Here is a 16,242-nt window from a genome sequence, read left to right on the forward strand (position 1 = left end):
TGTGTGTGTGTGTGTGTGTGCAGCAGTGAATGCACCGCTGTGTGGACAGGTACTCTGGTCTTAATGTGGAGTTTTATCAGACTGTGAAACACTTTGTGTTTTAAAACAGAAAATATTTGATCTGAATTTATTTTGAAAATCACCGTCACACAGCCGTCTCGTCGCTTTCACAGATTTTTCTGTGAACAGATGAGCAGCAGAAGTTTTCAGCATTTTACATTCAGATGTTTCACAAACTGTTGGATTGTCTGTCTGGGATTTCATAGCCAGTCATGTGACTGCTGTCCCGCCAATCAGCTTCACTGTATGTGAGACTCTTATTGTTTAGCATTAAACTTCATGTTGTCTCAGCCTTTATGATGTGTGTTACTGCATCAAATTCAAAATAAGAGCATAAAAATGAAGCAACTGAAAGTTCTGACAGGACAATAAAATATCAATAGACTTTATTGAATAGAGTTTACAATGAAGATGGATGCAGAGCCATGACTGTAGTTTACAGAATCAAACAGCAGCAGAGACATTTCTGAGACAGAAAAATGTATATTTAATATGATAATAGAGAGCATAAATGCGCGATTCACTGACATATACGGCATATCTACTGTTATATTGCTGGGTGCTCATTTGAACTATAAAGTATGAAGTCAAAAAGCTCAGACATCAGGCTGCTCTGAACACTCAGTTTCACCTTTTTCTCCTCTTGAACTTTCATATGTAGAGACAGGATATCATGAACATTTATATCTGAGACACAGAAGGTCCGCCCACCCGCTCACCTGCAAACTTTAGCTTCACAAATCAGAAGAAACAAAGAGGCATAAAACAGCTCATCAGACACTCTGATCTGAGCTTAGGATAAAGAAGGATGATTTCCAACTGTCAGTCATGCAAAGCTACGCTGTTACAGTCCAGCAGTCAGAGTACAGAGATGGAAATAAGTTGAATTACACAGCAGATCATCTGAGGAACATCAGCCAATAACGTTCAGACTAAACCGACCCACAGTCTTCCTTCTCACTGTAAGCGGCTGTCTCCTCCTCTCTGTGGAAAACCTTCCCATCAGGCTGCGTCCTCCACCTCAGCTTCACCTCCTCAGTGACTCCTTGCTCCACCAGCTTCTCCCTCACCTGAAACACAGTTTTCACACATTAACAGAAGCTCCTCATTAATCAGCCGTTGTTTCTGTAGTGAGCAGAAAACGTTGTTGGTGCTGTTTCTGGGGGAAATGAACTAAATGAACTGGCTGGGGATGAAACTGAAGTCTGGAATTAGGCCTCATTGCCTGTCATTGGTTCACGTCGTCTCCTCAGAGTAATCTGAAATTAAGTGACTTCTTCAAGTTACCAGTTAAAAAGGTTAAATAATACAAATGGATGGGATTGCATTAAACGAGCCCCGTATCTCTGCAGCTGTGTGCTGTCACGTGTCCCTGAACCTGCACAGACTCACTGCTCTCTATCATTTCACAGTAGTTATAGCGGTCTGTTCCTTGTATCGGGGCCCGTGTGACCTCTGACCTGCTGCAGGATGGATTCTTGCACTGTGGGGTCGTTCAGGTCTGCAGATCCCGCCCTCAGCTGAACCTTCACTGACCTCAAGGCTGAAGGTTTGACATCTGCAGAGAAAGAAAAGCCCGATGAGCCCAGGAGGACCAGACTGTGCAGAAACACAGAGGACAGACTCACCTCTGGAGCAGAGGAAGGGGCGTTGGTCACTACAGTTATGACTGTTGAAGGAGCCTGTTGATCCGACTATTGTGGCACAGTTTACGCTGTTATCAGGCTGCCCGGGCCCCCACGGCAGGTTGGAGGCTGTGCTCGAGTTTGACCACATCCAGTTTCTGTACAGTCCAATCCAGACACCAGCAGTATCTGACAACATAGAAGTGACTTGGCTGTTGTCCTGCGTGTTGGTGATGGTGCTCAGGTCTGTGTACGTCTGTCTGCAGTAAGACTGAGCATCAGACCAGGTCATTGAGTTCTCCACCTGGATATCAAACCAGTTCATCGATTTCGTCACCTGGATATCAGACGGGGTCATTGAGTTGTTCACCAGGATGTGTTTGTTAGTCGCAGCTGAAACAAAAGATCAGACGGATTCAAACCTGCAGCTAAAATGTTCAGTTTGTCAAACCCTGGTACCAAAGTCTGAAACACTCACCGTCATAGCAGACAAAGTAACGTTTATTTGAGCACGGTCTTGTGAACCATGATCCATCACTAGATATTGTAACACACTCATCAGTCCCTGGCTGTCCCGGTGACCACATGTTAAACCAGGATGACTGAACTGGACCAGTTTGAGACCATTTCCAGCCGCTCTTGGAGAGTCCAATCCACGCCTCGGTGCTCCCCGCCCTTTTCTGGGCTTCCTGGATGAGAGCTGAGCTGTTAACGATGGCGAGGTCAATGTACTCATCTCTGCAGTATTGCTGAGCATCGTTCCAGGACTTCTGCAGGTCAACCAGGTGGAGCTGTCTGACTAACTGATCAGACTGAAGATGGCAGACCATCACGTAACCTGAGAGGACACGAGTCAGTCAGCGCGGTCACAGACTCACCTCAGCTCGACTATTTTAGTCATCAGGAGAATAAATTCTTTACATGCTACCACAACGCAAACTTTTTGTTGACATCTTTAAAGACGTGAATATATGTTAATATATGTGTCCTTCAAAGGATGTGTAACTCGTGTACTGGTTAAAAGCTGTTTTACGGTGCCTGTGGACACCTACACACTGGTTTCCTGCTCCAGGGCGAAACTCTCACATCAGCTTAAAAAGCTGCTTTAACAGTGCTAAGTTTGTTTTTCACTCTGGCCTTATTGCACATGTATTTGGACGATTTTTCCTCTTCAGTGTGCACAATGAAGGAAAACGACGTGTTAGTGGTCGAGGCTCAAAGCTGAACAACACGTGCACTAGGGCTGGGCCATATTATACCGTTCACGGTAATACCGGTACAATGTTAGGCAACGATAAGAAAATGAAATATCGTGATAAATATTTTTGGTCATATCGCCCTGCTCTAACGTGCACACGGACGTGGTAAAAGCAGTCAGGATCTTTTTCAGCGAGCTGACGGGTTTGCAGCGTTTCAGGCTTTCAGTCAGATTTCTACACAGAAAATAAAATCAAGACGTGTTTTTCTCAGCAGTGCACACAAACAGCCACGTTCATGCACTGACTCTTCCCTCCTTTCTTTCTTTACTCTTTTACTTCACTTTATACAAACTCTTACAAACTACCGACCATTAAACTGTCAATCAAACTTCTAACTGGACCCAAAGAAACCTTTAGAAGTTTAGTTGACATGACAAAGGTCTTTGGAGATTGTACGAGTGTTCCTGTGACTGCTTGAAGCTCGTTTACAGACACCTTTAAAATAATCCCTATGGAGCAGTTCACTTTGTGCTTTCTTTGATTTTCTGACATCAAAAGTTTTATTCAAACTGTAAATGAGGCGACTGAGATGAGTTCACAGACCTGAGAGCAGCAGCAGGATCAGTCCACACCTCTTCATGACTGAGAGCTGAAAAACTGTGAAGACGTCCTCATGAATCTCATCTGCAGCTGCTCGTTCATTATTAATCATAACACTTAAAGCAGCATCAACAAAGAGGCAGCTGTCTCTGTCATTCACTCCATTTCTATCTAATCTAATCATTCAAACAAAACTATCAAACATATTCAACATTTGAAATGTTCAACTTTAAAAATGTTGTCTTCCTTCAATTATCATCATTTTGTTTATTAGAATACCAGACAATGAATGTGTGAGATTATCAAATAAACCAAACATATGCAGAACATACCCGACACGATGAGACGTCTGTGCAGCTGTGACACAGTCAGAACTCTTCATCTGATATAAATGTCATCCTCGCTCCTCCTCCCACGTCCATCAGAGACTTTGTAAAAGTGGTTTTTTAGAAAGCAGCCCAGTGTTCATTACAGTGCATTTGATTAAAGATGCTCAGAGTCGTTTAACTGAAGATGACTTATTCAAAGTTATTACAGATGCAAACAAACTGACGTCTGCCCGACCACTTCAATGTTCCTTGAATAATCTAAAGAATTTGGAAAGAAAAGCATCTGATCTTCTTTAATTTTCTTGAAGATGTTTCATGCGAGAAGCTTCTTCAGTTTTAAGGTCAATTGGTGGTGAGTGCCAGATTTCCAAGCTCTATGGGAGTGTCCCCTAAGGGGGTCATGGACCCGCTATTGATCCTCTACCTAATCACACGGGCCAAGGTGTGAAAACGGGTTTGGGTCACAATCAGCCAAGATTTCGGGTGAGCTCACTGTGAAACTTAGCCCCACCCTATCATGTGATTTCCTGAGTTGAAATGGTTCATGATGTGAGCGGGCATTAAGGTGTCTAGGAAGGATCACCAAACTGGCTTATTGATGGCAGACAGTTGGTGTCGAAAGCCTCTGTTCAAAGAGGGTTGTTCATTGTGGACATAGATGGCTTCTTCACTTGTCTTTCAAACCATCTGTCTTCTCAGTCCAAATTTTGAACATTAGTGTCCTTGAAAGAGTGACCTTTGTCCTTTAGATGCAGATGGAGAGCCAAGTCCTGTCCCGCCAAGGTGGCTCTTCTATGTTGTGCCATGCCTTTATGAAATGGCTTTTTGGTGTCTCCAATATAGAGTTCTGAGGATTTTTGAGATCCCTTCCCAGACACCTTAAAGCCCACTCCTTAGAATACAATGACCTGGATGACTGAGAAACCTCAATTTTCCAGCTGACGTGGCAGGTCCGACTTAAAAACTCCCACTGGTTCAGAGGTAGCTGAGGCCTCCAGCTCAGCCTCTGGTTAGGCTCCGGGCAGTTTCTATGAAGGAGCCGGTTGAGCCTCACAAAACACATTTTCAACACAGTTGTTCAATAAAACATTATTTATATGCCCACAATCGGTGTGGCAGCAATTTTTCACACCAGCCTATTAATCAACCAAAGACCCAGACAGACTTTTAATTCATTTGAAAGCCTGATGCTTCGCCTCGTCCACCCCAGCTGTAAAACTCAGAAACCAGTCTTACTTGTTATCATCTATCGTACACCTGGGCCTTACACAGAGTTTCTGTCTGATTTCTCAGACTTTATATCTGATTTAGTTCTGAGCTCAGATAAAATAATTATTGTGGGTGATTTTAACATCCATGTAGATGCTAACAATGACAGCCTCAACATGGCATTTAATCTGTTATTAGACTCAATTGGTTTCTCTCAAACTCTAAAAGAACCCACCCACCACTTTAATCACACTCTAGATCTTGTTTTAACATATGGCATAGAAACTGAACATTTAACAGTGTTTCCTGAAAACCCTCTCCTGTCTGATCATTTCCTGATAACATTTACTTTTACAATAATTGATTACACAGCAGTGGAGAGTAGACTTTATCAAAGTAGATGTCTTTCTGAAAGCGCTGTAACTAAGTTTAAGAATATAATCCACCCACTGTTATCATCTTCAATGCCCTGTACCAACACAGAGCAGAGCAGCTATCTGGACACTACCCCAACAGAGGTCGATTATCTTGTTAATAATTTCACCTCCTCACTACGTACGACTCTGGATACTGTAGCTCCTGTGAAAACTAAGGTCTCAAATCAGAAGTACCTGACTCTGTGGTATAATGTTACCCTGGAAGTGGTCTTATACTGGAACAGGTAAATCAACCGTCACAAACTGGGGCACAGGCTTTTTAGGATCTCGACCTTTCTGACTTTGATAACATGTCGTATTTCAAACAAGCAGGAAGAAAATGTCCAAATACACAACTGTTAAACATGTCACTGAGATCAGTGGAGACAAGTTTGACAGTTGTGTGTCTTTGCTGATGAGATACATCACTGGGGAAGAATGAAATTCAATCATCCTGTGCTGGTTAGAAATCAGTCACTGTGTCTTTATCAGGTTATAACGCTTTCTCTCTACACTCTCAGAAAAGCTTCGTACATCATGTAAAGCCAGACGTAGGCTGAAAGTGTTCATTCAGGTTTATTTGTTTAAAGATATCAGGAGTATTTTCTTAATGCAAAAATCGGCCTTATTCAAATTCATCTGAGAAGCAAACTCAAACTGACCTCCATCAACCACCACATGGTGAGTGAGCTGTGAAACCATGAAGCCAGACTGAGGTCATAAACAGTAAACATTGCTCATGTATTCATCCTCTCTGACTTTCTTCTGCAGTTTTAGTCTGTAAGTGTAATAAAGCTTTTCTCACAGCATCAAACCTTGAACACGTCTGCTGCATCAGGTCTCAGGTTTGTGTCTTCATTTGAATGTGAAGCAGAGTTTTGCATGCGATCACTGTGTTTGCATGGCTGCGTCACCGCCTCAGTGATATCTGAGTGAAGCTGTAACCATTATAATTCTGGAAAGGGCGGAAAAGCTCAACTGCTCACACACCAGCAGATATCTTTCATTCAAAATGTCATTTTAAACATATCCAACACATATATTTAGTAATAGTTCCTCACTGTTTGTTAAAACTGCAAATGTAACAGTTGGATTCAGCAGTTATTGTGAAAATGTAAACAACATGATCAGCAATGATGTGCAAATCAATGAAATGAAATCCAGCTGTGCTGGAGCAGAGATTTAATTTCATTTAAGATTTACTTTCCAATTAAATCTATGATTACTTCAAAAACAGTTGGAAAGCAGCACTTTAGGGTTCAATACCCACTAGGGCCAGGTGTTACCTTTCTGCCCTTCCTCTGTGGTGGTTAGCCTTTGGTGAAATCATTCAGGGGTTTGACAGGTTTTGGCCAGTCCTTCACAAACTGTCGATAGTACCCTACAAAGCCTAGAAAAGACTTGAGCTCACTGAGTGTCTGGGGTCATGGCCAGGTTCTGAGAGCTCTGAGCTTCTCGGGATCAGTCTCTACAACTTTGCTAGAAACAATGTGTCTCAAGTATCGCACTGAACTTTGGGAAAAGGAGCACTTTTGGGGAGAAAGGTTCAACCCATATTCTCCCACTTGCTGAATGACATGTAGAAGCCTGGTTTCACGTTCCTGCAAAGAACTAGAGAACACAATGATGTTGTAACCCAGTGAGTTTACACGACTCAGTAATGCAATACAACATTGTTATTGTTAATTGTGATTCCTCATTATTCTGTTAATCACTGAGTTGAGCTAAAGTAAATCAATAATAACAGATAAATAATATAAATATGAAATAAAACCCCAAAGAGTTTATTTAACACCCCTACTGGTTAGGAAGGAACAAGCCCCGCCTTCCCCGGCTCTGCACCGTCACATGTGCTCAGACACAGAAGCTGTGTCCCAAAACGTCGGCCGCATCCTTCGGAGGACCCGGCCTTCGCGGTCTACGTGGGCCGGGTCCTTCGAAGACCGAGAAGGCCGGAAGTGCGAGGCCGTGAAATGGGACGGTCTAGCCTTCAGATTAGCGTCAGCGCTGTCTCGGTGGAGTTTAATAAACTCGGCCGTCTGCTCCTTGCTATCTAAAATATAACAGGACACTGGAGTAAACTCTCGACTGTCTCACACTTCTGTTTAATCAGTTTTCTGTTTGACGTTTATTCAGCTGTGTGAAAATCCCGGAGGAACCAACCCGATGGATTAATAAAGTTTTATTTAATCTAATAATCTAATAACTTTGATCTCAGCCAAACGATTTACTCCGGAACAAATAAAACACAGAAAAAAGGAAAGTTCTCCGAGTGACTTCAATATCATGTTTAACCTGAGTAGCGACAGAAAACGATGAAGCCGGGAGTCCGCTGCTCTCGCCGGCTGGAGTGACCATTGAACCCCCCGGCTCGCTATCGAGCTGGTGGGTAACAGACGTCTCCGAAAACGTCGGCGCACTTTTGCAAATATGCGATGTCTTGATAAACCGAGCAGATATTTGAAGTTTACAAAGCTACTTTCTCGCCTGGAAATATGCTAAAAGTTTATTTTGTGACCCAGAAAGATTAATAAGAGTAATTTTAAAACTTAGTAGCAGCCGCCATTGTTGGAAACTGAAATTTGGCTGGGCCGCGCTACGAATTCTGGGATATGTGAGAAGGAAGACTGTGGGTCGGTTTAGTCTGCACACCAGGAAGTGACATCATCTGCTTTTACACTCAGCTCTCTCTTCATAATAAATATTATAAAATGTATTTAAACCAATTTATTATTGTTTTTTTAACATCTCCACATGTAACTGAGTTACATGTTTAAATGGAGCCTCGTTTGCTCTCACTCTGGTCATTTTCTTGCATAAACAAAAACACAGTGAGGACTGAAATATGATCATCTTTATTTGGAAGAGAAGCATCCAGTCTGCTGAACTGGAAACAGTTAAAATCATCCACATAATAAACATCTGCTCCTAAATCCTCTCTCAGAAAAGCTTCGTACATCATGTAAAGCCAGACGTAGGCTGAAAGTGTTCATTCAGGTTTATTTGTTTAAAGATATCAGGAGTATTTTCTTAATGCAAAAATCGGCCTTATTCAAATTCATCTGAGAAGCAAACTCAAACTGACCTCCATCAACCACCACATGGTGAGTGAGCTGTGAAACCATGAAGCCAGACTGAGGTCATAAACAGTAAACATTGCTCATGTATTCATCCTCTCTGACTTTCTTCTGCAGTTTTAGTCTGTAAGTGTAATAAAGCTTTTCTCACAGCATCAAACCTTGAACACGTCTGCTGCATCAGGTCTCAGGTTTGTGTCTTCATTTGAATGTGAAGCAGAGTTTTGCATGCGATCACTGTGTTTGCATGGCTGCGTCACCGCCTCAGTGATATCTGAGTGAAGCTGTAACCATTATAATTCTGGAAAGGGCGGAAAAGCTCAACTGCTCACACACCAGCAGATATCTTTCATTCAAAATGTCATTTTAAACATATCCAACACATATATTTAGTAATAGTTCCTCACTGTTTGTTAAAACTGCAAATGTAACAGTTGGATTCAGCAGTTATTGTGAAAATGTAAACAACATGAACAGCAATGATGTGCAAATCAATGAAATGAAATCCAGCTGTGCTGGAGCAGAGATTTAATTTCATTTAAGATTTACTTTCCAATTAAATCTATGATTACTTCAAAAACAGTTGGAAAGCAGCACTTTAGGGTTCAATACCCACTAGGGCCAGGTGTTACCTTTCTGCCCTTCCTCTGTGGTGGTTAGCCTTTGGTGAAATCATTCAGGGGTTTGACAGGTTTTGGCCAGTCCTTCACAAACCGTCGATAGTACCCTACAAAGCCTAGAAAAGACTTGAGCTCACTGAGTGTCTGGGGTCATGGCCAGGTTCTGAGAGCTCTGAGCTTCTCGGGATCAGTCTCTACAACTTTGCTAGAAACAATGTGTCTCAAGTATCGCACTGAACTTTGGGAAAAGGAGCACTTTTGGGGAGAAAGGTTCAACCCATATTCTCCCACTTGCTGAATGACATGTAGAAGCCTGGTTTCACGTTCCTGCAAAGTACTAGAGAACACAATGATGTTGTAACCCAGTGAGTTTACACGACTCAGTAATGCAATACAACATTGTTATTGTTAATTGTGATTCCTCATTATTCTGTTAATCACTGAGTTGAGCTAAAGTAAATCAATAATAACAGATAAATAATATAAATATGAAATAAAACCCCAAAGAGTTTATTTAACACCCCTACTGGTTAGGAAGGAACAAGCCCTGCCTTCCCCGGCTCTGCACCGTCACATGTGCTCAGACACAGAAGCTGTGTCCCAAAACGTCGGCCGCATCCTTCGGAGGACCCGGCCTTCGCGGTCTACGTGGGCCGGGTCCTTCGAAGACCGAGAAGGCCGGAAGTGCGAGGCCGTGAAATGGGACGGTCTAGCCTTCAGATTAGCGTCAGTGCTGTGTGGGTGGAGTTTAATAAACTCGGCCGTCTGCTCCTTGCTGTCTAAAATATAACAGGACACTGGAGTAAACTCTCGACTGTCTCACACTTCTGTTTAATCAGTTTTCTGTTTTAGATTAGATTAGATAAAACTTTATTAATCCCTCGGGTGGGTTCCTCTGGGAAATTCGATTTCCAAAAAAGCACAGCACCGACAGAAGTTACAGAGTTACAGAATATTATATATATATATATATATATATATATATATAATACACACACACACACACACATATATATATATATATATATGTGTGTGTGTGTGTGTATTATATATATATATATATATATATATATATATATATATATATATATATATATATATATATATATATATATATATATATATATATATATATATATATATATATAATACACACACACACACACACATATATATATATATATATAAATACAGAGACAATATAAATAAAATATACGAAGGGGATAAATAGAATAAATAGGAATAAAAATAAAAATAAAAATAAAAATACAAGTGAATTGCACATTTCAAGTATTGAGTCTATTGCACTGTTGACTATTTACAAAAAGTATTGCACAAAAGGTATTGTACAGTGAGGTGCAGAGGCACTACAGCTTAGTTGTTCCCCCCTCCTTTGTCCTCCTGTTTCCCCTCCCTCTCCCCTCCAGAGAGGAGTTAAACAGTCTGATGGCGTGTGGGACAAAGGAGTTTTTAAGTCTGTTAGTTCTTGTCTTTGGGAGAAGCAACCTGTCACTGAACAGACTCTTCTGATTGTTAATGGCCGTGTGCAGAGGATGCCCAGCATTGTCCATAATGTCCATCAGTTTCTTTAGTGTCCTTTTCTCTGCCACTGTCACCAGAGTGTCCAGCTTCATGCCGACCACAGAGCTAGCCCTCCTGATCAGTTTCTCCAGCCTGGATGAGTCCTTCTTTGCTGTGCTGCTCCCCCAGCACACCACAGCATAGAAAAGTACTCCAGCAACCACTGACTGGTAAAACATCCTCAGGAGCTTCCTGCAGATGTTAAAAGACCTCAGCCTCCTGAGGAAGTACAGTCGGCTTTGGGCTTTTTTTATACAGGTGCTCTGTGTTGCATGACCAGTCCAGTTTATTGTCCACCCACAGCCCGAGGTACTTGTACTTGTTGACCACCTCCACCTCCTCCCCCTCTATCTGAACCGGCAGTGGACCTTCTCTGGACCTCCCGAAGTCCACAACCAGTTCCTTAGTCTTTGAGGTGTTGAGTTGCAGGTGGTTTGTGTGACTCCATGCGACAAAGTTCCTCACCAGACTTCTGTACTCCTCTTCCTGATCATCCCAGATACACCCCATGATGGCCGTGTCGTCTGCAAACTTCTGAATGTGGCATAATTCAGAGTTGTAGCAGAAGTCAGAGGTGTACAGGGTGAAGAGAAGAGGGGACAGCACAGTTCCCTGTGGTGCTCCTGTGCTGCTGACCACTGTGTCAGACGTGATGTCCTTCAGCCTGACGTACTGTGGTCTGTCGGTGAGGTAGTCGGAGATCCAAGCCACCAGGCAGGGGTCCACCTCCATCCTGTTCAGTTTTTCCTGAAGCATACAGGGCCGGATGGTATTAAAGGCACTGGAAAAGTCAAGAAACAGGATCCTGACCGTGCCTTTTCCCCCATCCAGGTGTGAGTGGGCTCTGTGTAGGAGGTACAGGATGGCATCCTCCACTCCGACACCCGCTGACGTTTATTCAGCTGTGTGAAAATCCCGGAGGAACCAACCCGATGGATTAATAAAGTTTTATTTAATCTAATAATCTAATAACTTTGATCTCAGCCAAACGATTTACTCCGGAACAAATAAAACACAGAAAAAAGGAAAGTTCTCCGAGTGACTTCAATATCATGTTTAACCTGAGTAGTGACAGAGTGGCGGTCTGAAAACGATGAAGCCGGGAGTCCGCTGCTCTCGCCGGCTGGAGTGACCATTGAACCCCCCGGCTTGCTATCGAGCTGGTGGGTAACAGACGTCTCCGAAAACGTCGGCGCACTTTTGCAAATATGCGATGTCTTGATAAACCGAGCAGATATTTGAAGTTTACAAAGCTACTTTCTCGCCTGGAAATATGCTAAAAGTTTATTTTGTGACCCAGAAAGATTAATAAGAGTAATTTTAAAACTTAGTAGCAGCCGCTATTGTTGGAAACTGAAATTTGGCTGGGCCACGCTATGAATTCTGGGATATGGTGGACCATGAAGGACACACAGAAACAGTTCATAACTTCAACTCATTCATGTCACCTAAAAGGTAAACCTGTTTCTCCATCACAGCTCTGATGATTCAGTAAGGACATCTGCTGGTTTCATCTTCATGTTTCCCTCTCACCACACATCCAACCGACATCATGACCAGCAGCTTTACAGCTGTGGCTCCAGCCAACATCAGATCGATCAGTTTCATGACTGAAAGAGCAAAAGGAGAGGGAGGGGAGAGGATGAAAGAAGAAGAGGCAGCTGTGCAGCAAAGACAGAATAACTCCAGCTTTGTGTCTTTTTCATTGTAGCGCGTAATATTACATAATATAATAATTTCTCTGAATATGAGACGATTCCGTTTTTTACGGGATGTTTCCCACTTCCCACTCTAATAATTAACCTTATGAACAAAATAAAGTTCAACATCAGTAACATAGCACCACCCAGCTGTATAGAAACTCCGTCATGCTAGCTACTACGCAGTACGAAAAAGTCAGCATAACGAAAATAAACTCCACCTAAACTTGGTTCATATCTGACCCAGAGAGACTGCAGGTCATAACTTCTTACCTGAAGTTCAGTTCACCTGACACTCGGACCGGCGGCCGCCTCGGGTCTCTCCTCCTGCCTCCCCTTTCCCTCCTCCACCTGCTGGCCTCCACCACTTGCTAATGTTACTGAATCTGTGGAAGCTCCGCGATGCCACCACACGAAGTAACGAGTAACGAGCCTATCTAAATCCCAGTAACGAGTAACGCGTTCCTGATTTTGGCATAATAACTAGTTACCGTGCTCGTTACCACAATAATAACGTAGTTACTGTAACGTTACTTAATAACGCGTTAGTCCCAACACTGTTAATGAGTCGCAGCAATGCAAAGAAACACTGAATCATTTTAACCAACATCAAAGCTGTCACAGAAATAAGAATATATCCATGTGTTTGAATAAAAATAGACTGGGTGTTTTCTCACAGCTGAAACTAAAGCAAGAAGCAAAAGGAAGCTGAAACGGTGCCTCCAAACACACTGACAGAACTTTGTGGGCTTGATTTAAGACTCCCTGATTGCAGACGGATCAATAACAGGCTGCACTTGTGTTAGACTCAATTTTAACCACCTAAACTTTTAACATCATGCAGCTGTTTGACGGAGAAGAAAATCTGAGAGAAACTGATCACACCAACCTGCCTCTGCCTCCACCTGCAGGCTGTGCGGCTCAGAGACAGTCTCCATGTTGGTCTTCAGAGCACAGGTGTAGCTCCCAGAGTCCTCTGCAGTCAGGATGAGAAGGAGGGAGGGGCCAGTGTCTGAGAGGGCGTGGCCATCTTTGAACCACGTGACCTCCAGTTGGTGGAAAGTGCAGAGCAGTGTGACGTTTTCACCTCTGCTCAACTTTTTGATTATTCTCATTTTAGACGAATCTAAAATCAAAGTGTTCATTAGTTTTAATAAACAGTCGTTAATATTAAAGATTAATATTTGTGTCAGAACCAGGACATTTTTCTCTCACCATCAACTCTGACAGTCACTCCTGTCTGGTTAGTAAAACGTCCTTCACGATGATCAGCTTCCATCCTGAAGCGAAAGCTTGCGTTGTCTCTCTGCTGAACATCTCTGATCTGTAAAGTTTGTCTTCTTGTCTCCCAGATATTGATAACGAGGATCGATGTTTGCTGAGTCACTGTCACACACAGACGGAGTGTTAGTGTAGCAGTACCGGTGGTTCTGACACCAGAGGACTCTGACGATCTTTGGTGGAACTTCTGTTTGATTCACTTTGAAAGACTTCAGAGGTGTGAAGGTGCAGCGGAGGGTGGCAGTGGATCCTCTGACAGCACAGGTAGACCTGAGAGGATAGATCACAGTTTGACCCACAGCACCTAAAGAAGAGCAAACACAGAGCTGAGATCCGAACACAGTTCACAGACAGAAAATACAGACTGCTGTGTGTGAAGCTCTAAAACAAAGTTTCCGAAACGTAAAGAAGTCGGGCTGCCAGGAAGAAAGGTTTGATGTGAAAACACAAGCAGCTACAATAAGACACATAAAAATGTTAAACACGTCTTACCTGCCAGCAGGAACAGGAGCCCACAGACTGTTTTTGTCCCAAACTGCCATCCTTACGTTTTAATGAGCCGACTGAATGACGACTTCTTTAAACGTGTGGTCAGCAGTGCTGATGAAGACACTGACTGACACACTGGGTTTGATTTCTTTGCGATCAGCTCTGAACCTCATTTTCTTTTACCTCTTAATAGAAAACATTGAAATTTCCTATTTGTCGCAACATTTCATCAAAATGACCAAACAGTGGAAAAATGCTGCTGATGTGCCTCTCACCTCCCCCTCTCCAATCTGCTGTTTTTCACTGTAAACATCAGATTTAATGCTTCTGTTGAGCTCTGGTGAAAAACCACGCTGAACATCAGCATCACAGTATAACAGTCTGTGAAAGGATCTGTGGTACCCTGGATGTTTGACCTGCTTTCTGATCTTTCATTGGACAAAGCTTGAAAAGTGCATGTTTGTTATCATGTGTGATGTGCTCTTATTTTTAACCTACATGTGATACGTGGACCATCCTCGACTCTTTCCATCATCAGACTGTGAACACTGATGATGCTTTCCTGGGAATGTCTGCTGGATCCTCAGCTCGCCCTGTTAGCTGAAACACCGGGTTGTGACATGTGGGAGTCAGGATGTGATTGCTGTCAGTTGGTTGCCAACAGGCTGCAATCGTTCTTCTAATTTCGTCACTCCGGCTTTTGCCATGTTTGATTTATGCAACAGGTTTTTTTTGTTGCACATATTTCTTTCTTTTCTACGTCAACGTCACGCGATTCAATTCAGCTTTATTTACATAGCGCAAAATCACAACAAATGTTGCCTCGAGGCGCTCATATTGTAAGGTGAAGACCCTGCATTAACAAAGACAACAGAGAAAACACAAATGTTTCCTCTGAGCTGCGCGCATGCAAAACCTGCTGACGCAGTCTCCGCGCACAAACAATCCAACCTTCATTCAAATTGAAATCAATACGTAACAATTCATTTGAGGAGTGACGGTGGTGAGAGAGAGCGAGGTTTTAGATGTGAGAGATTTGTGACGTTTAGCGTGTTTGGAGTGTGTAGTTAATGTGTTGTTTTGTGGATAGTTTTAGTTTGTGTGTCAGAACAATGAGGCGGCTGCTGAATGTCGCAGTTCTGCCAAAAAGCCACCAAAGGCAGATTAAAGTGTAAACGCAGGTGGAAGCAGGAGCAGTGCTACACCTGCTGCTGTCAGGCCTGCAGGGATCAGGCTGTGATTTTCTCCTTTGTAGTGGACACAAATAATTTGCGTGACTCATATTTGATGCAGAACACCTGATTGTTCTGTAAATAGTTTGAAATGGTTATAAAAACTGCCTCGGCTGCATTTTTAGGTAAACAGCTGCAACTTTGTTGTTTGCAAAACTCTTTTTTGAAGAATTAACTAGTAACTATAATTAATTACTTTTTCAAAATAACTTGCCCAACATTGGTAATTAAATAGTGTATTTTGCAGACAAAGAGTTCCAGGACTGTCTCCCAGACCACAGCAGGAGCTTCACACAGACTCGTTATACAAGTCAGAGCATGAAAAAATATTGTTTTCAAAATTGGGGTTGAAGTAATTTTCACTTCCAATTTGGTGTTAATATACTGCACAGGTCATGGACAAGATGTTTGCACTTTTCACTGTAAGTGGGCTAATGCACTTAATTAGAGCTACAGCGGAACCCCGATTTGTTCCCGAGGGTCGAAGCACCCATCGCGCGTTCTGAGTGAGGCGATGCTGAACGATAGGCTGTAGGCTAATTGCTAACTAGAACAACAATAAATCGTTCAAGTGGAACAGCGAAACGCAAGTACGGAAGCCAAGGGGTTGTCACGTGATTCAGAAGACATTGTGGGCATTGGAGGCTCAGCCAATCAGAGCCAGCGGATTTCGTTACGCGGGCATTTTGCCGTAACACGGGCAGAAATATCGCCGTTCAGCGCCTTCATAACTTGAATTTTTCATGAAACGGGGTATTCGTAAGTTCCAGTGTATTCTAACAGAAATGCTTTAACAGAAGAATTAAACTGAACACGTCTGATGT

At 42.7% G+C, this 16,242-nt stretch overlaps 1 protein-coding gene and 1 pseudogene across 2 annotated transcripts; both read right to left on the reverse strand.

The window, feature by feature from the left end:
- Positions 1-421: 421 nt before the first annotated feature.
- On the reverse strand, positions 422-3,946 carry LOC146565009 (putative C-type lectin domain family 20 member A). Of its 2 annotated transcripts, XM_085290447.1 has the most exons (6): positions 3,817-3,946; positions 3,488-3,541; positions 2,164-2,523; positions 1,689-2,078; positions 1,521-1,618; positions 422-1,130 (listed from the first exon to the last, which is right to left on the reverse strand). In XM_085290447.1, the coding sequence occupies exons 2-6, from the start codon at positions 3,522-3,524 to the stop codon at positions 993-995; spliced, it is 1,023 nt and encodes a 340-aa protein (XP_085146573.1). In that variant the 5' UTR covers positions 3,525-3,541; positions 3,817-3,946; the 3' UTR covers positions 422-992. The 2 variants fall into 2 exon arrangements, with proteins under 2 accessions (XP_085146573.1, XP_085146572.1); XM_085290446.1 differs by lacking the exon at positions 3,817-3,946 and having other exon boundaries at positions 3,488-3,781.
- Positions 3,947-13,252: 9,306 nt separating this feature from the next.
- On the reverse strand, positions 13,253-14,239 carry LOC146565010 (uncharacterized; annotated as a pseudogene).
- Between the last annotated feature and the right edge of the window lie 2,003 nt (positions 14,240-16,242).

This window comes from Mchenga conophoros, linkage group LG11, assembly GCF_057382185.1.
Source record: "Mchenga conophoros isolate Kocher_MC1m ecotype Shallow Benthic linkage group LG11, M_conophoros_male_GT1.1, whole genome shotgun sequence".
In the NCBI taxonomy this organism is placed as follows: Eukaryota; Metazoa; Chordata; class Actinopteri; order Cichliformes; family Cichlidae; genus Mchenga; species Mchenga conophoros.

Bases quoted from the DNA above. Each gene is read 5' to 3' on its own strand.
- LOC146565009 (XM_085290446.1), bottom strand. From the start codon at position 3,668: ATGATTAGATTAGATAGAAATGGAGTGAATGACAGAGACAGCTGCCTC. The intron at 2,079-2,163 runs GTGAGTGTTTCA...CTTTTGTTTCAG, and splicing joins TTACTTTGTCTGCTATGACG to CTGCGACTAACAAACACATC. The intron at 1,131-1,520 runs GTCAGAGGTCAC...ACTGTGTTTCAG, and splicing joins AAGAATCCATCCTGCAGCAG to GTGAGGGAGAAGCTGGTGGA.